This window comes from Paralichthys olivaceus, chromosome 11 (assembly GCF_024713975.1).
Source record: "Paralichthys olivaceus isolate ysfri-2021 chromosome 11, ASM2471397v2, whole genome shotgun sequence".
NCBI lineage: Eukaryota > Metazoa > Chordata > Actinopteri > Pleuronectiformes > Paralichthyidae > Paralichthys > Paralichthys olivaceus.
In genome coordinates, this window is record NC_091103.1 from 25,326,247 (window position 1) to 25,343,590 (window position 17,344).

The 17,344-nt window shown below is 40.4% G+C and overlaps 1 protein-coding gene across 5 annotated transcripts in view; it reads left to right on the forward strand.

The window, feature by feature from the left end:
* The window catches only part of nlrx1 (NLR family member X1), a 35,826-nt gene that overhangs the window by 5,456 nt on the left and 13,026 nt on the right, over nt 1-17,344 (forward strand). For all 5 annotated transcript variants that reach the window (XM_069534063.1, XM_069534067.1, XM_069534064.1 and 2 more), the window contains 4 exons: nt 7,757-8,147; nt 10,112-10,343; nt 14,907-16,074; nt 16,457-16,640. In XM_069534063.1, coding sequence (XP_069390164.1) covers nt 7,757-8,147; nt 10,112-10,343; nt 14,907-16,074; nt 16,457-16,640 — 1,975 coding nt within the window. The remainder of the gene's footprint in view (nt 1-7,756; nt 8,148-10,111; nt 10,344-14,906; nt 16,075-16,456; nt 16,641-17,344) is intronic.

Here is a 17,344-nt window from a genome sequence, read left to right on the forward strand (position 1 = left end):
ATTATGAATTGCTCCCTTTCTTCTGGCTGTGTCCCTGATTATTTTAAGAAATCCAGAATTAAGCCTTTACTGAAAAAGTCAAATCTTGATCAATTACTTCCGCAGAAGTTTAGGGCCATTTCAAAACACTTTATTTTATTACCAAAATTCTTGAAAAGGTGGTACTAAGGTGACAATGATACATTTTTGATAAATTCCAGTATGATTTTCACAAACTACACCATACAGAAACCGCTCTCCCCAAGATAACAAATGATTTATTTATGTGTGCCAATGCTGGTGATTGCTTACTGCTCCTTGACCTCAGTGCTGCATTTGACACCATTGATCATAACATTCTCATCAATAGACTAACAGAGTGTGCCGGTTTATCCGGAATTGCCCTTGGATGGTTCAACTCTCAGACAGACATTTCGGTTCCCTTAGGAAAATAATGTTTCATCTTTGTCTCCACTGATGTGCAGGGTGCTACAAGTTTCTATTCTTGGTCCCATCTCATTTTCCCTGTACATGCGGTCATTAGAAAATATCAGTTATCTTAATGGAATATCCTATCATTGTTATGCCGATGACACCCATTTTAACTTCCTTCAGTTAAATTCAGTCAATACATAAATAATAGTCTTCAGTCCTGATCAGCTAGCAGGCAATTTACTTCAATTTCTCGGTCTCGTGGCCACCAATATTAACACAACAACAAAAAATCTAGGTGTCACGTTCAATTCCCCCACTGAATTTTAAAACACATGCGTTAATGAGATCATTATATCCTGCTACTTGCACCTATGAAATATATCCAGTATATCTGAGCAGCACTGTGCAGGCCCTAGCTCTCGAGCTCTGGACCTGATGCGACCACAGGGGAGGGCAAACAGGGACCCAGAAAAATTGCTCTGTGTTGTAGGAGGTTGTTGTAGTCATAGTCCACAATCAGGATACCATTATAGGCTATCATCATGATCCACTGCAGCCATCATGATCCACCATCAGCTGCCACCTTAATCATGATCCACCACTACGATCAGATGCCAGCATGATACCGGATCTGCCATTATGATCACGATCTCTGATTCATGATCCACCATCATAATCCACGACGTGGCCACACCCGCAGCCCTGGATCTGCAAACAATAAAGCACAGGGGGCTCAGGGGAAGAAGTCAAGTCAATAACGTGTGTTGATATGACATTAAGTTATTTGATGTGATAAGGAGGGAGAAGATGAAAGAGAAGCTCCATGTGTCATGTGTCCCTCAACATTCTAAACCTATAGCAGCATAACTAGATAGATAGATAGATAGATAGATAGATAGATAGATACTTTATTGATCCCGAAGGAAATTCAAGCATCCAGTGGCAGTAATATACATTGGAGTTAGCTTATAACACAGTAACCATACATAGAAATTGGCCTGAGATTAATGTAAATTTAAATGTGTACAGAGGAATTAAGGAAATTAAATTAAACAATTGAAGCAAAATTAAACTTTTACAGAGAAATGTAAAGTTTGCATAGGATTTAAATATATACAGAGGAATTAAAGTTAAACATTTGCAGAAAATGTGCATAGAAAATAAATATAGAACTGTGTTAAGTTAACGTGTGCTAATCGTCTATACAAAAATGATGTAAAAACTAGAAGGTAACTGTAGAAATAAAAATGTTTTATACAACTATAAACTATATTAAAAATATAAAGTGACCGTAGAAGATTGGGAGAAATGGGGATAAAGGACTGTAAACAGATGAATGAAATGAATGAATGAATGAAAGTCACAGTCACAGCATGTAGCAGAGGTGGTCAGACATGGCAATGACAGAGAGTCCAGGAAGTTGTGCAAAGAGATTAGTCCATTGTCTATTGTGCTTCCTGCCATCACTAAGAGCTGTTGTACAGTATGATGGTCAGGGGGATGAAAGAGTTCTTAAGTCTGTTTGTGGAGCAGGATTGAGACAGCAGTCTGCCACTGAACACACTCCTCTGCCTGATGAAGGTGTTGTGCAGAGGGTGGTGGGCGTTGTCCAGTATGGACAGCAGTTTGTCCAGGGTCCTTCTCTCTGCCACTGTCACCAGAGACCTGTCATCCAGCTGCAGCCCCAGATATTTATAAGTCCTGACCACCTCCACATTAACCCCCCTCGATGGACACTGGTTGGAGATGTGGTTTCTTCCTTCTGAAGTCCACCACCATTTTCTTGGTCTTGGAGGTGTTCAGCTGCAGGTGGTTGGACCTGCACCACCCCACAAAGTTCTTAATTATGCTCCTGTACTCCCCCTCCTGTCCATCCTTGATACAGCCAACTATCGCAGTGTCATCTGAGTATTTCTGCATGTGGCAGAGCCCAGAGTTGTACTGTAAGTCAGATGTGTACAAGGTGAAGAGGACAGGAGAGAGCACGGTCCCCTGTGGTGCTCCGGTGCTGCTAACCACAGTGTCTGACGTGCAGTCCTTCAGTCTAACGTACTGTGGTCTCTCTGTGAGGTAGTCTGTAATCCATCTCACCAGGTGTGAGTCCACCTTCATCTCTGTCAGCTTCTCTCTTAGCAGGATGGGCTGGATGGTGTTGAAGGTGCTGGAAAAATCAAAGAACATGATTCTCACAGCACCGTTCTCCTTGTCCATATGAGAGTAAGCCCTGTGTAACAGATAGAGGATGGCATCCTCCATGCCCACCTTCTCCTGGTATCCAAACTGCAGTGGGTCCTGTGCGTGGTGGACCTGGGGTCTGAGGAGATGGAGCAGCAGCCGTTCGAAAGTCTTCATGATGTGAGATGTTAGTGCCACTGGTCTGAAGTCGTCCAGCTCCCTGGGGTGTTTTGTTTTTCGGAACTGGGATGAGACTTGAAGTCTTCCAGAGACAAGGGGACCCTCCCCAGCTGCAGGCTCAGGTTGAAGACATGCTGAAGTGGCTCCACCAGTTCAGCAGAGTAGACCTTGAGCATCCTTGGACACACTTTGTCCGGGCATTTGACTGGTGATCCAGGGCTTGTTAGGGAAGCAGCGTACAGTTTAAATGGGGACCACAACATCCATACAGAAGTTCAGGTAGTCCGTAGTGCAGTGGGTGACGCTCTCGATGTCCTCACCATGTGGGTCCTGCAGGACATTCCAGTCAGTAGATTCAAAGCAGTCCCTAAGAGCCTCCACTGCCATTTCCTGAAGGAGCGTGTGGTTGTGGACTGGCTCTGGATCTTTGCCTTGTAGTGTGGTGTGAGCAGGACCAGGTTATGGTCAGACTTTCCCAGTGGGGGCAGAGGAGTGGCAGTGTAAGCTTCCTTCACGTTGGCTTACAGGAGGTCTAAAGTCCTGTTCTTCCTGGTGGGGCAGCTTACAAACTTTTGAAAGTCTGGTAGTGTGGAGTCCATTGTGACGTGGTTAAAATCCCCAGAGATCAGGCATGAAAATCACTCACCTTTCGGCGAAATTCGCCGTTTTGAATCCAAAATAGGTGACCTATGTGAATCGTGTAGATCCGATTAAAAAAATCGGACATGGAGTTATACCAGAAATAGTTTTATTAGGACTTTGGTTTTATACACGAGAGCGGCGCGGAGCCATAGTGAGCTGTGAACGTGTGCGCTTGCCTGAAGGGGGCCTTGAATCCAACAAGACATTCCCCTACTAGCGCTGCAGCAGTGGTCTCCAACCCGCTGATCACGATCGACCGGTCAATCTCGACAGTCTTCACCGTCGGTATGAAGTCCTGCATCTTCTGGTCTGTCGACAACAAAGCCCTGTTGGAACAAATGAATGGATTCAGAAGTGAAATGCTGGAGTCCATTTACTTTGAAACGGGTTCAAGAAGTGTTGTAAATATGTTTGTGACATAGACAGATCAACTTTGTGTTTCACTGCAGAATACAATGATCTTTCACCTGAGTTTGAATGTTTATCTGTTGAATTTATGTCACAAACACAAAAGAAAAGCACTCCAGCGTTTCTGTTGACCAAATCCATTCTTTTGTTTCAAGAGTTTTTTATTGTGAAATTTTTGCAGGAGCTGAAGATGCATGAATTCATACTGAATTATAAATATGACCCTGAAGTGTTTTTTTATCAATATAGCGGGGTGGTAGATCTCGGCTCACGTTTTGAATTAAAAAGTGATCTTGTGCTTTAAAAGGTTGTTGACCACTGCGCTACAGCATCGAAATAGCGCAAGGGGGGGGGGATACTGCTAGCATGGCTCCCAAGTATCTGGCAGTGCTCAGCAGACTAAATGCCAGACAGCTGAAGAAGAGAAGAGGGCAAGGCTGAGACATGTGGCAAAACAGAGAAAGCGGGCCATGGAGACACAGGTCCAGGCAAAGAGGAAGAAATTACATTGAGTACTATCTTAATTGTTTATCTTGTTTCGCCACTGTACCCTGAATTAAAACTGTGCTGTAGCACATTTCTTTGGAGAAGTTGCTAGTCTCGTTTCTTATACAGCATAGTTGTCGGCCTTATTTCTTATAACGCATAATGTGAATATGTATAGATACTTTATAATACATTCATACTGTCCTGTAACTCTGCTTGATTTTTATCTCAAAGTGCACCTCCTTGCACCACCTTGATGGTTTTAAATATAAAATGTCCAAAATTTTCTTACGGGGGACCATTCCCCTGGACCCCCCTAGAGGGGCTGCATCCTTCTTACCTTTTGCACCCCTGACCCGTTTTCATGCCTGAGAGATGGCGATGAAGGTGTGCGGGTGCTGTGTTTGTAGCCCTAATACAGTGGAGTGGATGACGTCACTCGGTCTCGGCATGTGCACGTGGAGGGATGTAAACACAAACAACAATGGCATGGGAAAACTCTCTGGGCATGTAATACGGTCTGAGTCCTACCGCCAGCAACTCGATGTCTCTGTTGCACTCAGTCTCCTTCACCGTAACATGCCCCGGGTTGCACCATCTGATGTTAATAAACAGTGCGAGTCCCCCACCTTTGCATTTGCTGCTGCGTCTGCAGCCCCAGCCCGCTCTCACCGTCGTGAATCCAGGTAAATCCACATTAGTGTCCGGTGTGTTTTGGGTGAGCCAAGTTTCAGCTAAACACAGTAAACTGCACTCCCTGAATGTCCTGTCGGTCCTCACAAGGGCAGCCAGCTCGTCTTGTTGGTCAGACAGTTACCATTTCCCATGATTATTGAAGGAACCGAGGTCTCGTACTTCCACCGCTTAGCCGCTAGCCTAGCCTTCACCTTCGCCCCAGCTCTGCGGCCTAGTCCTCAGGTATGGGGTGAACAATGCCGGGCTCATCACATTGTTTGGAGTGCAAGCAGCTTCTCCCTTGAATAAACAAGTTGTCCACCGCTGTGTTGCAGATAAAAAGACATTGTATCTATAGGATATATAAAAACTACACAGCAAGTGTAGTTAAAAAAAAAGTTGAAAAAAACACACTTTAAACGCTAAAAACGACACAACACGTACGGAGCTACTGGATAGGCGTCCTGCTCGCGCTGGTGCCAGAAGTAAGCCCGGACCAACTCTAACTATAAGCTTTATCATAAAGTAAGGTTTTAAGCCTACTCTTAAATGTAGAGAGAGTGTCTGCCTCCCGAACTGAAACTGGGAGAATCAAAAGTTTTTTTTTCCTTCACTCACCTGGAAAAATATGCACTAACCTTTACATTCATATTCCATACAGTTGAAAGTTGTCACTACATTTGCATCCTCGAATGTTACACTGCACCTTTGGATGTATATCGTTTTTAGCATTGTATTGTATTATATTCTGTATATGTATTGTATTATAGTATTCACTATAGCTCTCTCTTCTTTGCTTTTATCTTAATTTAACAACAACAACCTGGTTGTTGTTGTTAACATCTATGTATGCCCTCCCTAGACTGTTCCAAAATCCCATCAGACTCCATCTCTAAATCTAGACCCATGGAAATTAAAAAATCCAACTTCTCAATACGAGCAGATCAAAACACCTTGCTGAACTAACCAAGTGACACTGCCTCCCTATCAGTGGACCTCTACAAAAAATGATCACACTGCAGACTGAGTTTTTGATCTTCAGACAAGCAGAGATGTTCTTTAAATTAAGACACACACTACGAACACAGGGATCGTGGGTAGGCTGCTCTCTTCCTAGAGGTTTGCATCCTCACTAGCCTCACTATTTGTTTCAATTAAGATTCAGCAGTCAACGATTCAAAAAGTCAATGTATCACATCCGCAATTCTCTATATCACTGCACATGGCTGCTTTTTCATCAATTAACACTGATTTGACATTCACTCAGTTTACACTTGCTGCACCTAAGGCGCATTACTCTGCTCAACAAGTGATTCTGCTTCTCAGCTGTTTTATAATCACTCACACTTTGAACTGATATTTATAAAAACCTTCTGGATTCATATTTATGTCCCTGGATAAACGGGGCATCACTTCTTCTGCAACAATGAAGTTAAAACACCATGTCATAATCTGCAGGTACAACTTCTGTCTGCAGTGTGTGTGTGTGTGTGTGTGTGTGTGTGTGTGTGTGTGTGTGTGTGTGTGTGTGTGTTCACACATTCAATCTGCTCGTCTTTGTTACTCTTCACTGTTTAGTTATTAATCCATGATGTTGGATTATGTTTCTGGATCGTTCCGCTGACTTTGTGCATCACCCTACGTCTCGTGTTGTGTGTAGCAGGGGAACGCATCTGCCTGTTTAAACATGTGTCTCATTAACTCTAGAGCGACTCAAACAAACAGGTCAGTCCTGTACGTGTCCTAATAGCTTGTGATCAGTGATGGGGTTTATTGTTAAAGTGTGAGTGCAGGTTAGAGGAGTGAGGAGGAAGCAGACAATGAATGTAATCGACTATGTTCTGTCGCTGCATTGATGCAGAGTCGTCCAAGTCAGCATCGCGATGCATCTAATAATTGAGTCCACACCTCTATCTCTCACCAGTTACCAGTTATCAATGATCTATTTAAGCATTTTATTCTCCCCCATACACTCTTACGATTATGGGTTTCTTGAAAATATGGACTTTCGCACTATAAGTGATGAGGATAAAACCACTGTAGAAGAGCCAATATTTGTGTTTGAGATTGGCCAGGCAATGAAATGAATAAAAAACTGAAAGATGAAGGCTTTTAACACTAATTTGGTCCCAATTCTGTGCTCTGTTAATAAACTGTAGAAGGCCTTTTTTAAAAGAAACTCCCCACATCCTTTCCAGTCATGACTTCTAAATTACCAAAAAAAGAAAGATCATAACAAGTGCAAATCTTATTTGCATTACCACAGGCAAGCAAAAAGCCTGTTTCAAACAGGCATGCTTAGAGTGGACCCTGTACATGTTCATGGCAAAAACAGTATATGGTGTGTATTGTTCTTTACTTTTCTTTATGACCACTCAAAGCACTTCACAGTACAGTGTTGACATTCACAGATTCACACAGTGGATCAGTATGCAGCACTTTCTCTATCACACAAACACCGCAGGCACAGCAGTTAGGGACAATTTGGGGTTTTATATCTTGCCCAAGGACACTTTGATTGAAAGGCAGACTCTCTGGTTAGTCAACAACCCGCTCTACAACCTGAGCCACAGTAGTTTGTTAGTATTTTGAAGTATTAGATAAAATACAAAACAAACAAAGTTAAAGACTGTTTAAAGAGTGTTTCAAGATTTCTAAAGATATAGTCATAATATCACTATTGTGAATTGTTTTGGCCACTATAATCATTACGTGAAAATATTTTATTGTGACAACTATAGTGTAACTGTGCCTCCTTTTTTCTCTTTTAACAAAGACCCCATCCAGATCCACAAGAGGAAACTCTTCCTGTGGTTTAGCCATCTTCCTCAGGAGGAAAAACAATTTGGAGGGTACTTCAGTCCAGAGACCATGCATGTTGATCCACTGATCCTGGAAAGAAAAGCTGAGGAGAGGGCAGGACTACTAAACTCCCCTCCCCAAACCCTGACCATCGCTAGTCACTCTGTGACTGTGGAACAGCTATTTGAGCCCACTGATGCTTGGAGTGATGGTAATGGGGTCAACGTGCTACTATACGGGGCTGTGGGAACAGGTAAAAGTACAGTGATCCGAAAGCTGGTTCTGGACTGGTGCTCAGGGACTACCCTAACCCACTTCAAACTACTGGTGCCTTTCTCTTGTGAGGACCTCAGCCAACTGTCAAGGTAAGATATAATAATTAGTTATTTTGTGGGTAAATTTATATATATACAGATATGGAACATTACACTTAATAAATTATAACATTATTATTAAGAATAATAAAGAATAATAATTATAACTAAGAATAATAATAACAAATAATATCAACAATAGGTCTCATTATTAATTTTATAATGTGTCCACTATGATATTAATCTTATCATTACAACATTAATCTCATCATTACAACATTAATCTCATCATTACAACATTAGTTATACAAAAAAATTTATAATATAGATAATAATAATCCTGAAGAGAATTATTCAATATAATATAAAGAGAGAGAGAGAGAAAATCTGGGTTTAATACTAATCCTGGTGTGTTAATAGAAAAGGCTTTTTCTGCATCTAAGGTTGCATTTAAAAGCCTGCATGAGTTACTGCTAGAATTTCTACCATTGATAAAGCCGGTATGATCCAGGTGTATTATGGTAAATGGTTTGTATTTATATAGTGCTTTTCTAGTCCTAATGAACACTCAAAATGCTTTATATCTACATTAAAGGTACAGTGTGTAGAATTTAGTTATATCTAGTGTTGAAATTTCATGTTGCAGCTGAACGCCCCTCACCTCACCCTCTCCTTCCAAACATCATAAAAACTCAAAAGGTGTTTAGTTGGTCTAGTCTGGACTAATGTAGAAAACATGGCGGCCTCTGTAGAGAGGGTCCCCTCAATGTAAATATAAAGTATTTAAATATAAAAAATTCTAGGGTAAAGAAAACAACAATTTGTACAATTTAGAAGAAACACACTAATAAAAACATCTCTAAGATTATTTTATATTCAGTTTCTGCCAATAGATCATTTTCACCCAAATCTTACACACTGGACCTTTAAGCTATGAGTTTTCCTTCATTAGTGTCATTTGGGTGATATTGTCAACAAGTAACTTTGGTTCTCCCTTAAATTGTAGATTCTAAGTGCCACACTCTTTTGGATGCTCTATTTCTTTGTTTATGTCTTAATCTTTTTTCTTCATTAAGGTTTATGAGGCTTAAATCTGTGGGATCATAAAAGGGTTCGAGAAATGATGTTCACAAATAATTTCACAACTTTTAACTGTACATCTCCTGCAGTGCACTTCATTTTTTGCCCGAGTAGAAATATTTTGTTCAAGGGAAAAAGTTTAGTGTACACAGTTTTCGAGCTGTCATCTTTCATTTGTGTGTCAAATTTGTGCAAGAATACTTTCAGCAGACTGGAAAAATTTGAGATATAGACCAATATACGAAAGTACATCATATTAATAGGGTGGCTGTGGCTGAGTGGGTAGCAGTTGTCCTCTTACCAGAAGGTCGGCGGTCCCCACTTAAATTCAGAAGTGTCCTTGGGCAAGATACTGATCCACGAATTGCCCCTGATGGCTGTTCTATTCTCATAGTTCATTCATTGTTTGAATTTCCCTCCGTGGATTAATAAGGTATTTCTGATTCTGATTCTAGAAAAAGTACTGCCCATAGATGCACTGTATGAATGTGTGTGAATGGATTAATGGCAAAAAAAACTGTACTGTAAAGCACTTTTGTGTGGGCATCAAGACTAGAAAAGCACTATATAAATACAAAAACACATACTGACAACACATCAGTAACACAGCAGAAATACTAAAACTGATCCTTGTAATTAAAAGTCTCAGCCATGATCCATACAAAATACTTTCAAAATGTTAATATAGCTATCTTCCCTGAAATATCCATACCCTGTAATAATAGAACTGATCCCCATTATTTCAAATATAACTACAGTATAAGTTCATTGTAAGACCCTGAATTGTTACCTTTGTTCCAAATGACAGTTGATTCCACATTTGATCCCCAAGATCATAATTTTTCTGCAGGTAGGTAGGTAGGCATTAGTATTTTGTTGTATTCAGAGTATAATTAATTTGCCTAATAATTACACACAACCCCCCTCCCATTCAGGGTTGCTTCCTTAAGGGATTTGGTGAGCAGGAAGTACCTCCACCTGAGAAAACACCCCCTGCTTAGTGGGGAGGGAAATCAAGCCAAGGATGTGCTCTTCCTCTTCAATGGGATAGAGAAGATGAACTTGGACTTCCGGATTGGATCCACAGAGCTCTGCAGTGATCCTAATGAGGTGCTGTCTCCAGCTGTAGTGGTGGTGAACCTACTGCGGAAGTACCTCCTACCTGAGGTCAGGGAAAGTCATTTGTACACTGTCAATGCAGACTGTCATTTGTTGCTCAGTTATAGTAATATCAAAACTGTTAATATGGCAATTCAGATTTAGATTGGTAGTCCAATAAAACAAAAAAATGTTCAAGAGGAAAATAAATAATGGAAGGGTAGCAAGCACACACCAATTACATAACTTGCCCACCAGCACCACTTTATGTTTCACATTCATTTGTTTTGTGTCAGTGGTAGGGCCCATGTTCATCAATTAAAAAACGAAATATTAGTTATGATACTTAGTCTGATGTGGTGCAAGATCTAAATTCAAGAGCCTCGAAACTTTCTCCCGGGGCTTCTCCCACTGGCCCACTATTATGATAAAGTCTGCAGAGAGTATGGAGGAGCCTATGTGAGACAACAAAACGGAAATCCTCTGCAGGATTCATTATGAGGATGAGTATTGATGGCGTTTCTAACACGTGAATAGTGCAGAAATTACAAAAAGAAAACATATCTCAGGATGAAAAAGCAATGCCACACACAGAGAAAACATTGACAGATGGGTGCAAAAGAGGGGAGAGAAGAGAGAGATGGGGGGGGGCAGGAATAGTTGTGCACCATCAGGTTTCAGCTCTGACTAGTTATAATGAAAACATTAAGTGTGTAAAGATGTTATTAATGACAGCAGCAACAATTCATATAATAGTAATAATAATAGTTGTCAGCAGCTCTGGAGATACCAGAGAGACAGAAACACAGACACACACTATGGGAAGGAAAAAACACAAAGTTAGTGAAATTTAGTAAAATAAATAAATGTGGGGAAAAGAGACAGAAAGAAGGGGAAAAGTGCTCAGTGCATGATGAGAGTTCTCCTAGCAGTCTAGACCTATAGCAACATAACTAAGGGATGGTTCAGGACTCACCTGATCCAGCCCAAATATAGGCTTTATCAAAAAGGAACGTTTAATGTTTAACTTTAAATGTAGAGATGGTGTCTGCCTCCCGAACCCAAAGTGAGAGCTGGTTCCGCAGGAGATGTAGCTGAAAGCTCTACCTCCTGTTCTACCCTTACAGATTTTTGGAACCTAAAGAGAGCCTGTATTTTGGGAACAAAGTTGTAATGATCACTTGCCTTTCCTAATGTACCACAAATGTTACAATAATCATATTGTTTGTGTTATTGTTTTTTTTGCATTTGAAGAACGTACAAAAGGATATCTGAGAAATAACATCACACGGCCAGAGGTGTAACACGAACTATGTGTTTTGTATTGGTATTTCTTATCAAACTAAATGTTATAAAAAGGTAAGGGAAGAAGTAACAGGAAGCGAGCGAGGCGCAACGAGACAGGGAAGAGGCAGTCTTTTGTTTGGGGGTCGCTGTGGGTTTCAAAGAGAGACTACGTTGAAGGAATCCTGCATTCGGCGGCAGATTATAACCGTTTTGGAATAAACTCTCATCGGATTACCAGATCGCGAAGCCTGGATGACGAAGGGACTGTGGTGAGACCGTGCAGTTTTCCAACAGCGGGTGGACCGCCATTGTTTTCCCCTGTTAATATTATTTATCCTTAATTTGGACAAACTTTCAGCGGACCTTTCACTTTGTAGATGTTTGTTTTGTTTTTTAGTAAATGCGTGTCTAACGCGGATGTTTTCAGCGTTCTTCGAGCGTTATTGATCATTTTGTGTTGCCCGATAAGTTATTTGGAAGCAACTGGAGTCTGGTCCGTCGCTCCTTGAAATTAGCGTATTGTACTTCCCTTAGAGTTGTCTTAAATAAGGTGAATTGTTACAAAGTGATCTATTGGGGCAAAACAGTGTTATGAGTTATTTGATATATGAATTTTTTTTAAATTATATTCAAAATTTTACAGGGAGCTAATGTAGAGAAGCTAAGACAGGAGTAATATGATTGTGCTGCAGTATTTTGGACCAACTAGAGGCTTTTCACAGACTTTCTGTGACATCCTGATAATAAAGAATTACAGTAATCTAGTCTAGAGGTAACAAATGTGTGGACTAGTTTCTCAGCATCCTTCTGAGATAGGATGCTTCTAATTTTCATAATATTGCACAGTGGGAAGAAAGCTGTTCTAGAGACTTGTCTTATATGTTGGTCAAATGACATGTCCTGGTCAAAAATAACTCCAAGGTTCCTCACAGTGGAGCTGGAGGCCAAACTGACACCATCCAAGGTGACTATCTGGTCAGACAGTGTTTCTCTGAAATGTTTAGGGCCAATTACAACAACCTCAGTTTTGTCTGAGTTTAGAGGTAAGAAGTTTTGGGTCATCCAGGCCTTGGTGTACTTGAGACATTCCTGAAGTTGAACAAAGTCATCAGGCTTCATAGGAATGTACAGCTTTCAGTACAGTACATGAAATTCAAAAGACAATGGAGTAGGGATGTCGGGATTAACCTGTTTAATGATAGCTGCGGTTTGATAACGTCAGAATTTCATAACTGTAAACATTTATAAAACTACTATATCTAACAATGGTGTCATGCCTCTTGCAAGTCACGTAATTTATGTATGTGCCGTGTTGTTAAATCTCTTGCAAGATTGTGTGTGTGTATCAGGAGCGTTTGACACACACACACACACCCTCTCTCTCTCTTCCTAATAACCATTATAAATGTAGCCGAGAATTTAATTCACCTATACTGAAAGCTAATAGTATAATCAGGACATGAAGAATGTGGCTTAAACCAGGACACGTTTAGTTTTTTAAAACTAGTCAAAATGTCGCTCCCATAACAGAACGACTTCAAAATAACACTCCCATACAGATACACAGTTTATGACAGGAAACACAATGTCTTGAGACATTCCTGAAGTTGAACTAAGTGATTAGATTCATCTTCTTCATAGAAATGTACAGCTGGGTGTCGTCTGCCTAACAATGTAGTATGTGGTGCTTTCTGATGATGTTGCTTAAGGGGAGCATATACTGTATAAGGTGAATAGTATCGGTCCAAGGATAGAACCTTGTGGAACTCCATGACTAACTTGCGTCATTGTTGACAAATTGAAGTTTATCTGATAAATATGATTTAAACCAGTCTAATGCCGTTCCTTTGATCCCTACATGTTGTCCCAGTCTCTGTAACAGGATCTTATGATCTATGGTGTCAAATGCTGCACTAAGATCCAACAGAACAAGTACAGAGACAAGTCCATCATCTGATGCCATGAAAAGGTCATTAGTGACTTTTAATAGTGCTGTTTCTGTGCTGTGATGGATTCTAAATCCTGATTGAAAGTCTTCCAAAAAAAACATTACTATCTAAATTATCACATAGCTCGTTAGCAACAGCTTTTTCAAGGATTTTTTAAAATGTGATTGGGAGGTTTGATATAAGACATCTGGGTCAAGAGTGGCTTTTTAAGCAGAGGTTTAATTACAGCTACCTTAAAAGCTTGTGGTACGTAGCCAGTTAACAAAGACATATTAATCTGATTTAATATGGAACTGTCAATCAGAGGAAAATCATCCTTAAAAAGTCCAGTTGGGACAGAGTCTAATAGACAAGTTGTTGATTTAGATGATGAAACTAATAAAGTCAGTTCAGGAACATCAATAGAAGAAAAGTGGTGCAAATATAAATCTGGTGCTACAGATGGTTCTATGGTTTCTGCTTTAGACATTGTATCTGTGCTATTCATTGGGAGGAGGTGGTGGATTTTATCCCTGATGGTTATAATTTTGTTTGTAAAGAAACTCATGAAATCATTGCTCCTCAGAGTTGGAGGAACACGTGTTTAATACCATGGAGCTAATCTCTCTCTGAATTTCTTTTTCTTTTTTAGTGGGGCGACAGTGTCAAGGGTTGTTTGTAATGAGGCTGCTGTACTATTAACAAAGTCATCGACTAGTGTGGGAGTTGATAACTTTCCTGTATTGTACTGACACATGGCTGTGAGGTTAATGTCAGATGAATCAATTCTTTAAATTTGTTTATAATATTATTAGATAAACACCAACTATAATATAATTTCTGTCCAGAATCAGTGTAGTCAATAATTGTAAATTCGAGACAGAAGAGAGTTTTGGGGAAATATTATTACATTTTCAATGTCTATGCCATATGTCAGAACAATTACACATCACAATTATATTGACATTATTGTGTTAAACTTTGCAATTTGAATTGTAATTATTATAATTATAAATTCAATTATTTTAGCTTGATGCATATTACAATGAATAGAGGTGTCCCATTGCCTGTGGGCAATGGATCTCTATAAGCAGGACTTCAGTCAAGTCCTTTTTACTCTTTGAAGCCATTTTCATGAATGAACACTTCTGACATATGGGGCAGGAAGTGCAGCCTTATATGTTATTATTAAGGCATTAATGTGCTATATATGCTAATTTGCTGTCCTTGTGCATATATGGTCAAATACTCACAGGTAGCATGCAGTTCATTTACACACTTTTCTGAAGCTGGAAGCGAAATTTAGGATATGAATATTAAAATGTTCTTGCACAAGGCCCAATGTTTGTTTTTAAATTGTGTTGCGTTTGATATTTGTCATAAGTGGTTAGGAACTTGTCTGTTTTATGTTTCCTAGGCCAGCATATTGGCTACCACCAGACTGTCTGCCCTGGACCGTATCCCTCAGAAGTATGTGAGTCGGTATGCACAGATTTGTGGCTTCAGTGACCCAGACCGTCAGCTGGCATACTTCACCAGCCGCCTACTGCAGCAGAGTGGGGAGACTGTACGTGTCCATGAGGCCCATGCTCTTATAGAGCTGCTTTACCTCAACCTCCAGAGAGAGAGCCAGTTGGCTGCAGCCTGCTTCTTGCCCTCCTATTGCTGGCTTACATGCGCTACCTTGCACTTCCTCCATTTTACAGACGCCAAAGCACCAATCCGCACTCTGACAGGCATATACACCAGTTTCCTCAGACTCATCTTTGGGGGTGAGGTGCTGGGCACAGGAACAAAGACAAATGTGACCAGTCAGGAACACCACATCTCTTTGATGTTGTATGTTGTCCGTACCGTTGGTAAAATGGCATTTGATGGCGTGAAGTACAGACGAACATCATTCTCAGAGAATGAACTGGAGCAGTGGATAGGAGGGAAGACCAAGACGGATGAGGAGCTACATCAGTTGGCCATGTTCCGTACTGATGTGCTTGACTTCTTATTGGCTCCTTGTATAAAAAGATGTAAGCATTTACCAGAAGCTCTACGTGAAGATGATCAGAAATGGTATGTATTTGCTGTCCCAGCCATGCAGGAGTACCTGGCCGCTCTCTACGTCGTTTTAGGAGAAAACAAATCAGCTCTAGAGAGGCTGACCAGGCAGATGTCTCTGACCATTGGTCAGGCAAGCGAGGATGTCAGCACCCTCTTTAACATCATTTCTAAATTCATTCCTCTTCGACTATTTGCTGTGTTCAACCTGCTCAAGCTTTTTCCAGAGTTTTACAAGAAAATCAGCAGCCACAACAAAGGCAGCATAGCCAGAACCATGGCAGCTGAGATGTTCCGCACAGAGGATAGCTACAATGAGGATGTCCTGGATCAGATGGAGCAAAGTCTTTTAGGAGTCCATGGCCCTCAGCCACAGCACCACAGTGAAGGCCAGCCTTTTGAACTCTACCCCATCTTCATGGGTGGACTTTTGCATTATGGTAACCGTGTCCTTCTCCAACAACTTGGCTGCAGTATCCAGAGCACCACTGTGGTCCAAATCACAAATGCCCTTAGGAAGCACCTTGTGAGGGGTAACATATATGTTCTTTTCACTCTTTATTTTATGCTATGCGTTGTTTTTTGTTTTTTAAGAATAGAATAGTGCTTTGATTTTAAGTACTGTACTCTTAAGTCGAGTGCATTTCAAACATAAAGTTTCTCGAAATACTCTTTAGATTAGCTGGAACCTCATAGACTTTCAATCGATTTAGACCCAGCATGTTAAAGTCATGTAGTTAGCCATTGCAGGATAATGTCACCAATAAATATTCAATTAAAGGACAAGTTATTACTTCAAGACTGTACAGGATATTTGTTATTTGCTTGAGATCAAATCAAAAAAAAATTAATTTCAGTTTTTTGGGTGCACTTATTTACATGCTGTTCTATACTTTCTTTCTTATTTAATGCCAGCGCTCAGCAAACCACAGCCACCAGAGGAGTTGATGGATCTGCTCATTCTTTTGTATGAGTTTCAAAACCCCAGACTGACAGCAGAGGTTCTGGCCTCAATCAGAACCATCTGCCTCGCCAACATTCGTATGACATCACTCAAATGCTTCATACTGAGCTCTGTCATGTCATGCACCCCTGCAAGGTAATGTATGTATGTGAAAAATTAAGCTGTGAACTAGATCAGCTAAATTGGAATTAGGCTGCAACCACCACAGCAGAGTGATGATGTAAACATTAACTGTTCTGGAATAAGAAATATGTAATTCGATTTGTAATTGATTTGTAAATCAACCAATTGTCACTGTCAAATACTATCAAATAGATACTTCTCAGATGGGAGGTGGTTCCATTATATTCAGTCTTGCCTTAGGTTTGGAAAGATATAGTAGATGGATGACTGATATTAACAGGTATTGCATGGTTAACCAAGAATTGCAATCAATAGAATTTGTTTTTCCAACAAGGCCCAACTGTCCCCTTATGAAAATACATTTACATTCACTACATCCTGATTTTATTCAGCTCTGGGAATTGCACACACAAATACATGTCCCCTAAACATGCCTGATTTTCTCATCACGATACATGAATTTATTTCTGATCATGGAAATGTTGAAAAATGGCTCGCAATGTTAAAAAAAAGTGCAAAAAGAATCTGAATCTGACACAGGAAGTCTCGAGAACAGACCAGATTGGACCATTTCTGTCATTGCATCAAGGAATAAGATAGAAGCTGGAGCTCTAACAATTATAGCATTTTTTACCCTCCATGAATAATTGGACAAACAGTGGATTAATATTTATTGCAGACGTGTTTGATGGAAAAACCATGAAGTAATTCGAACA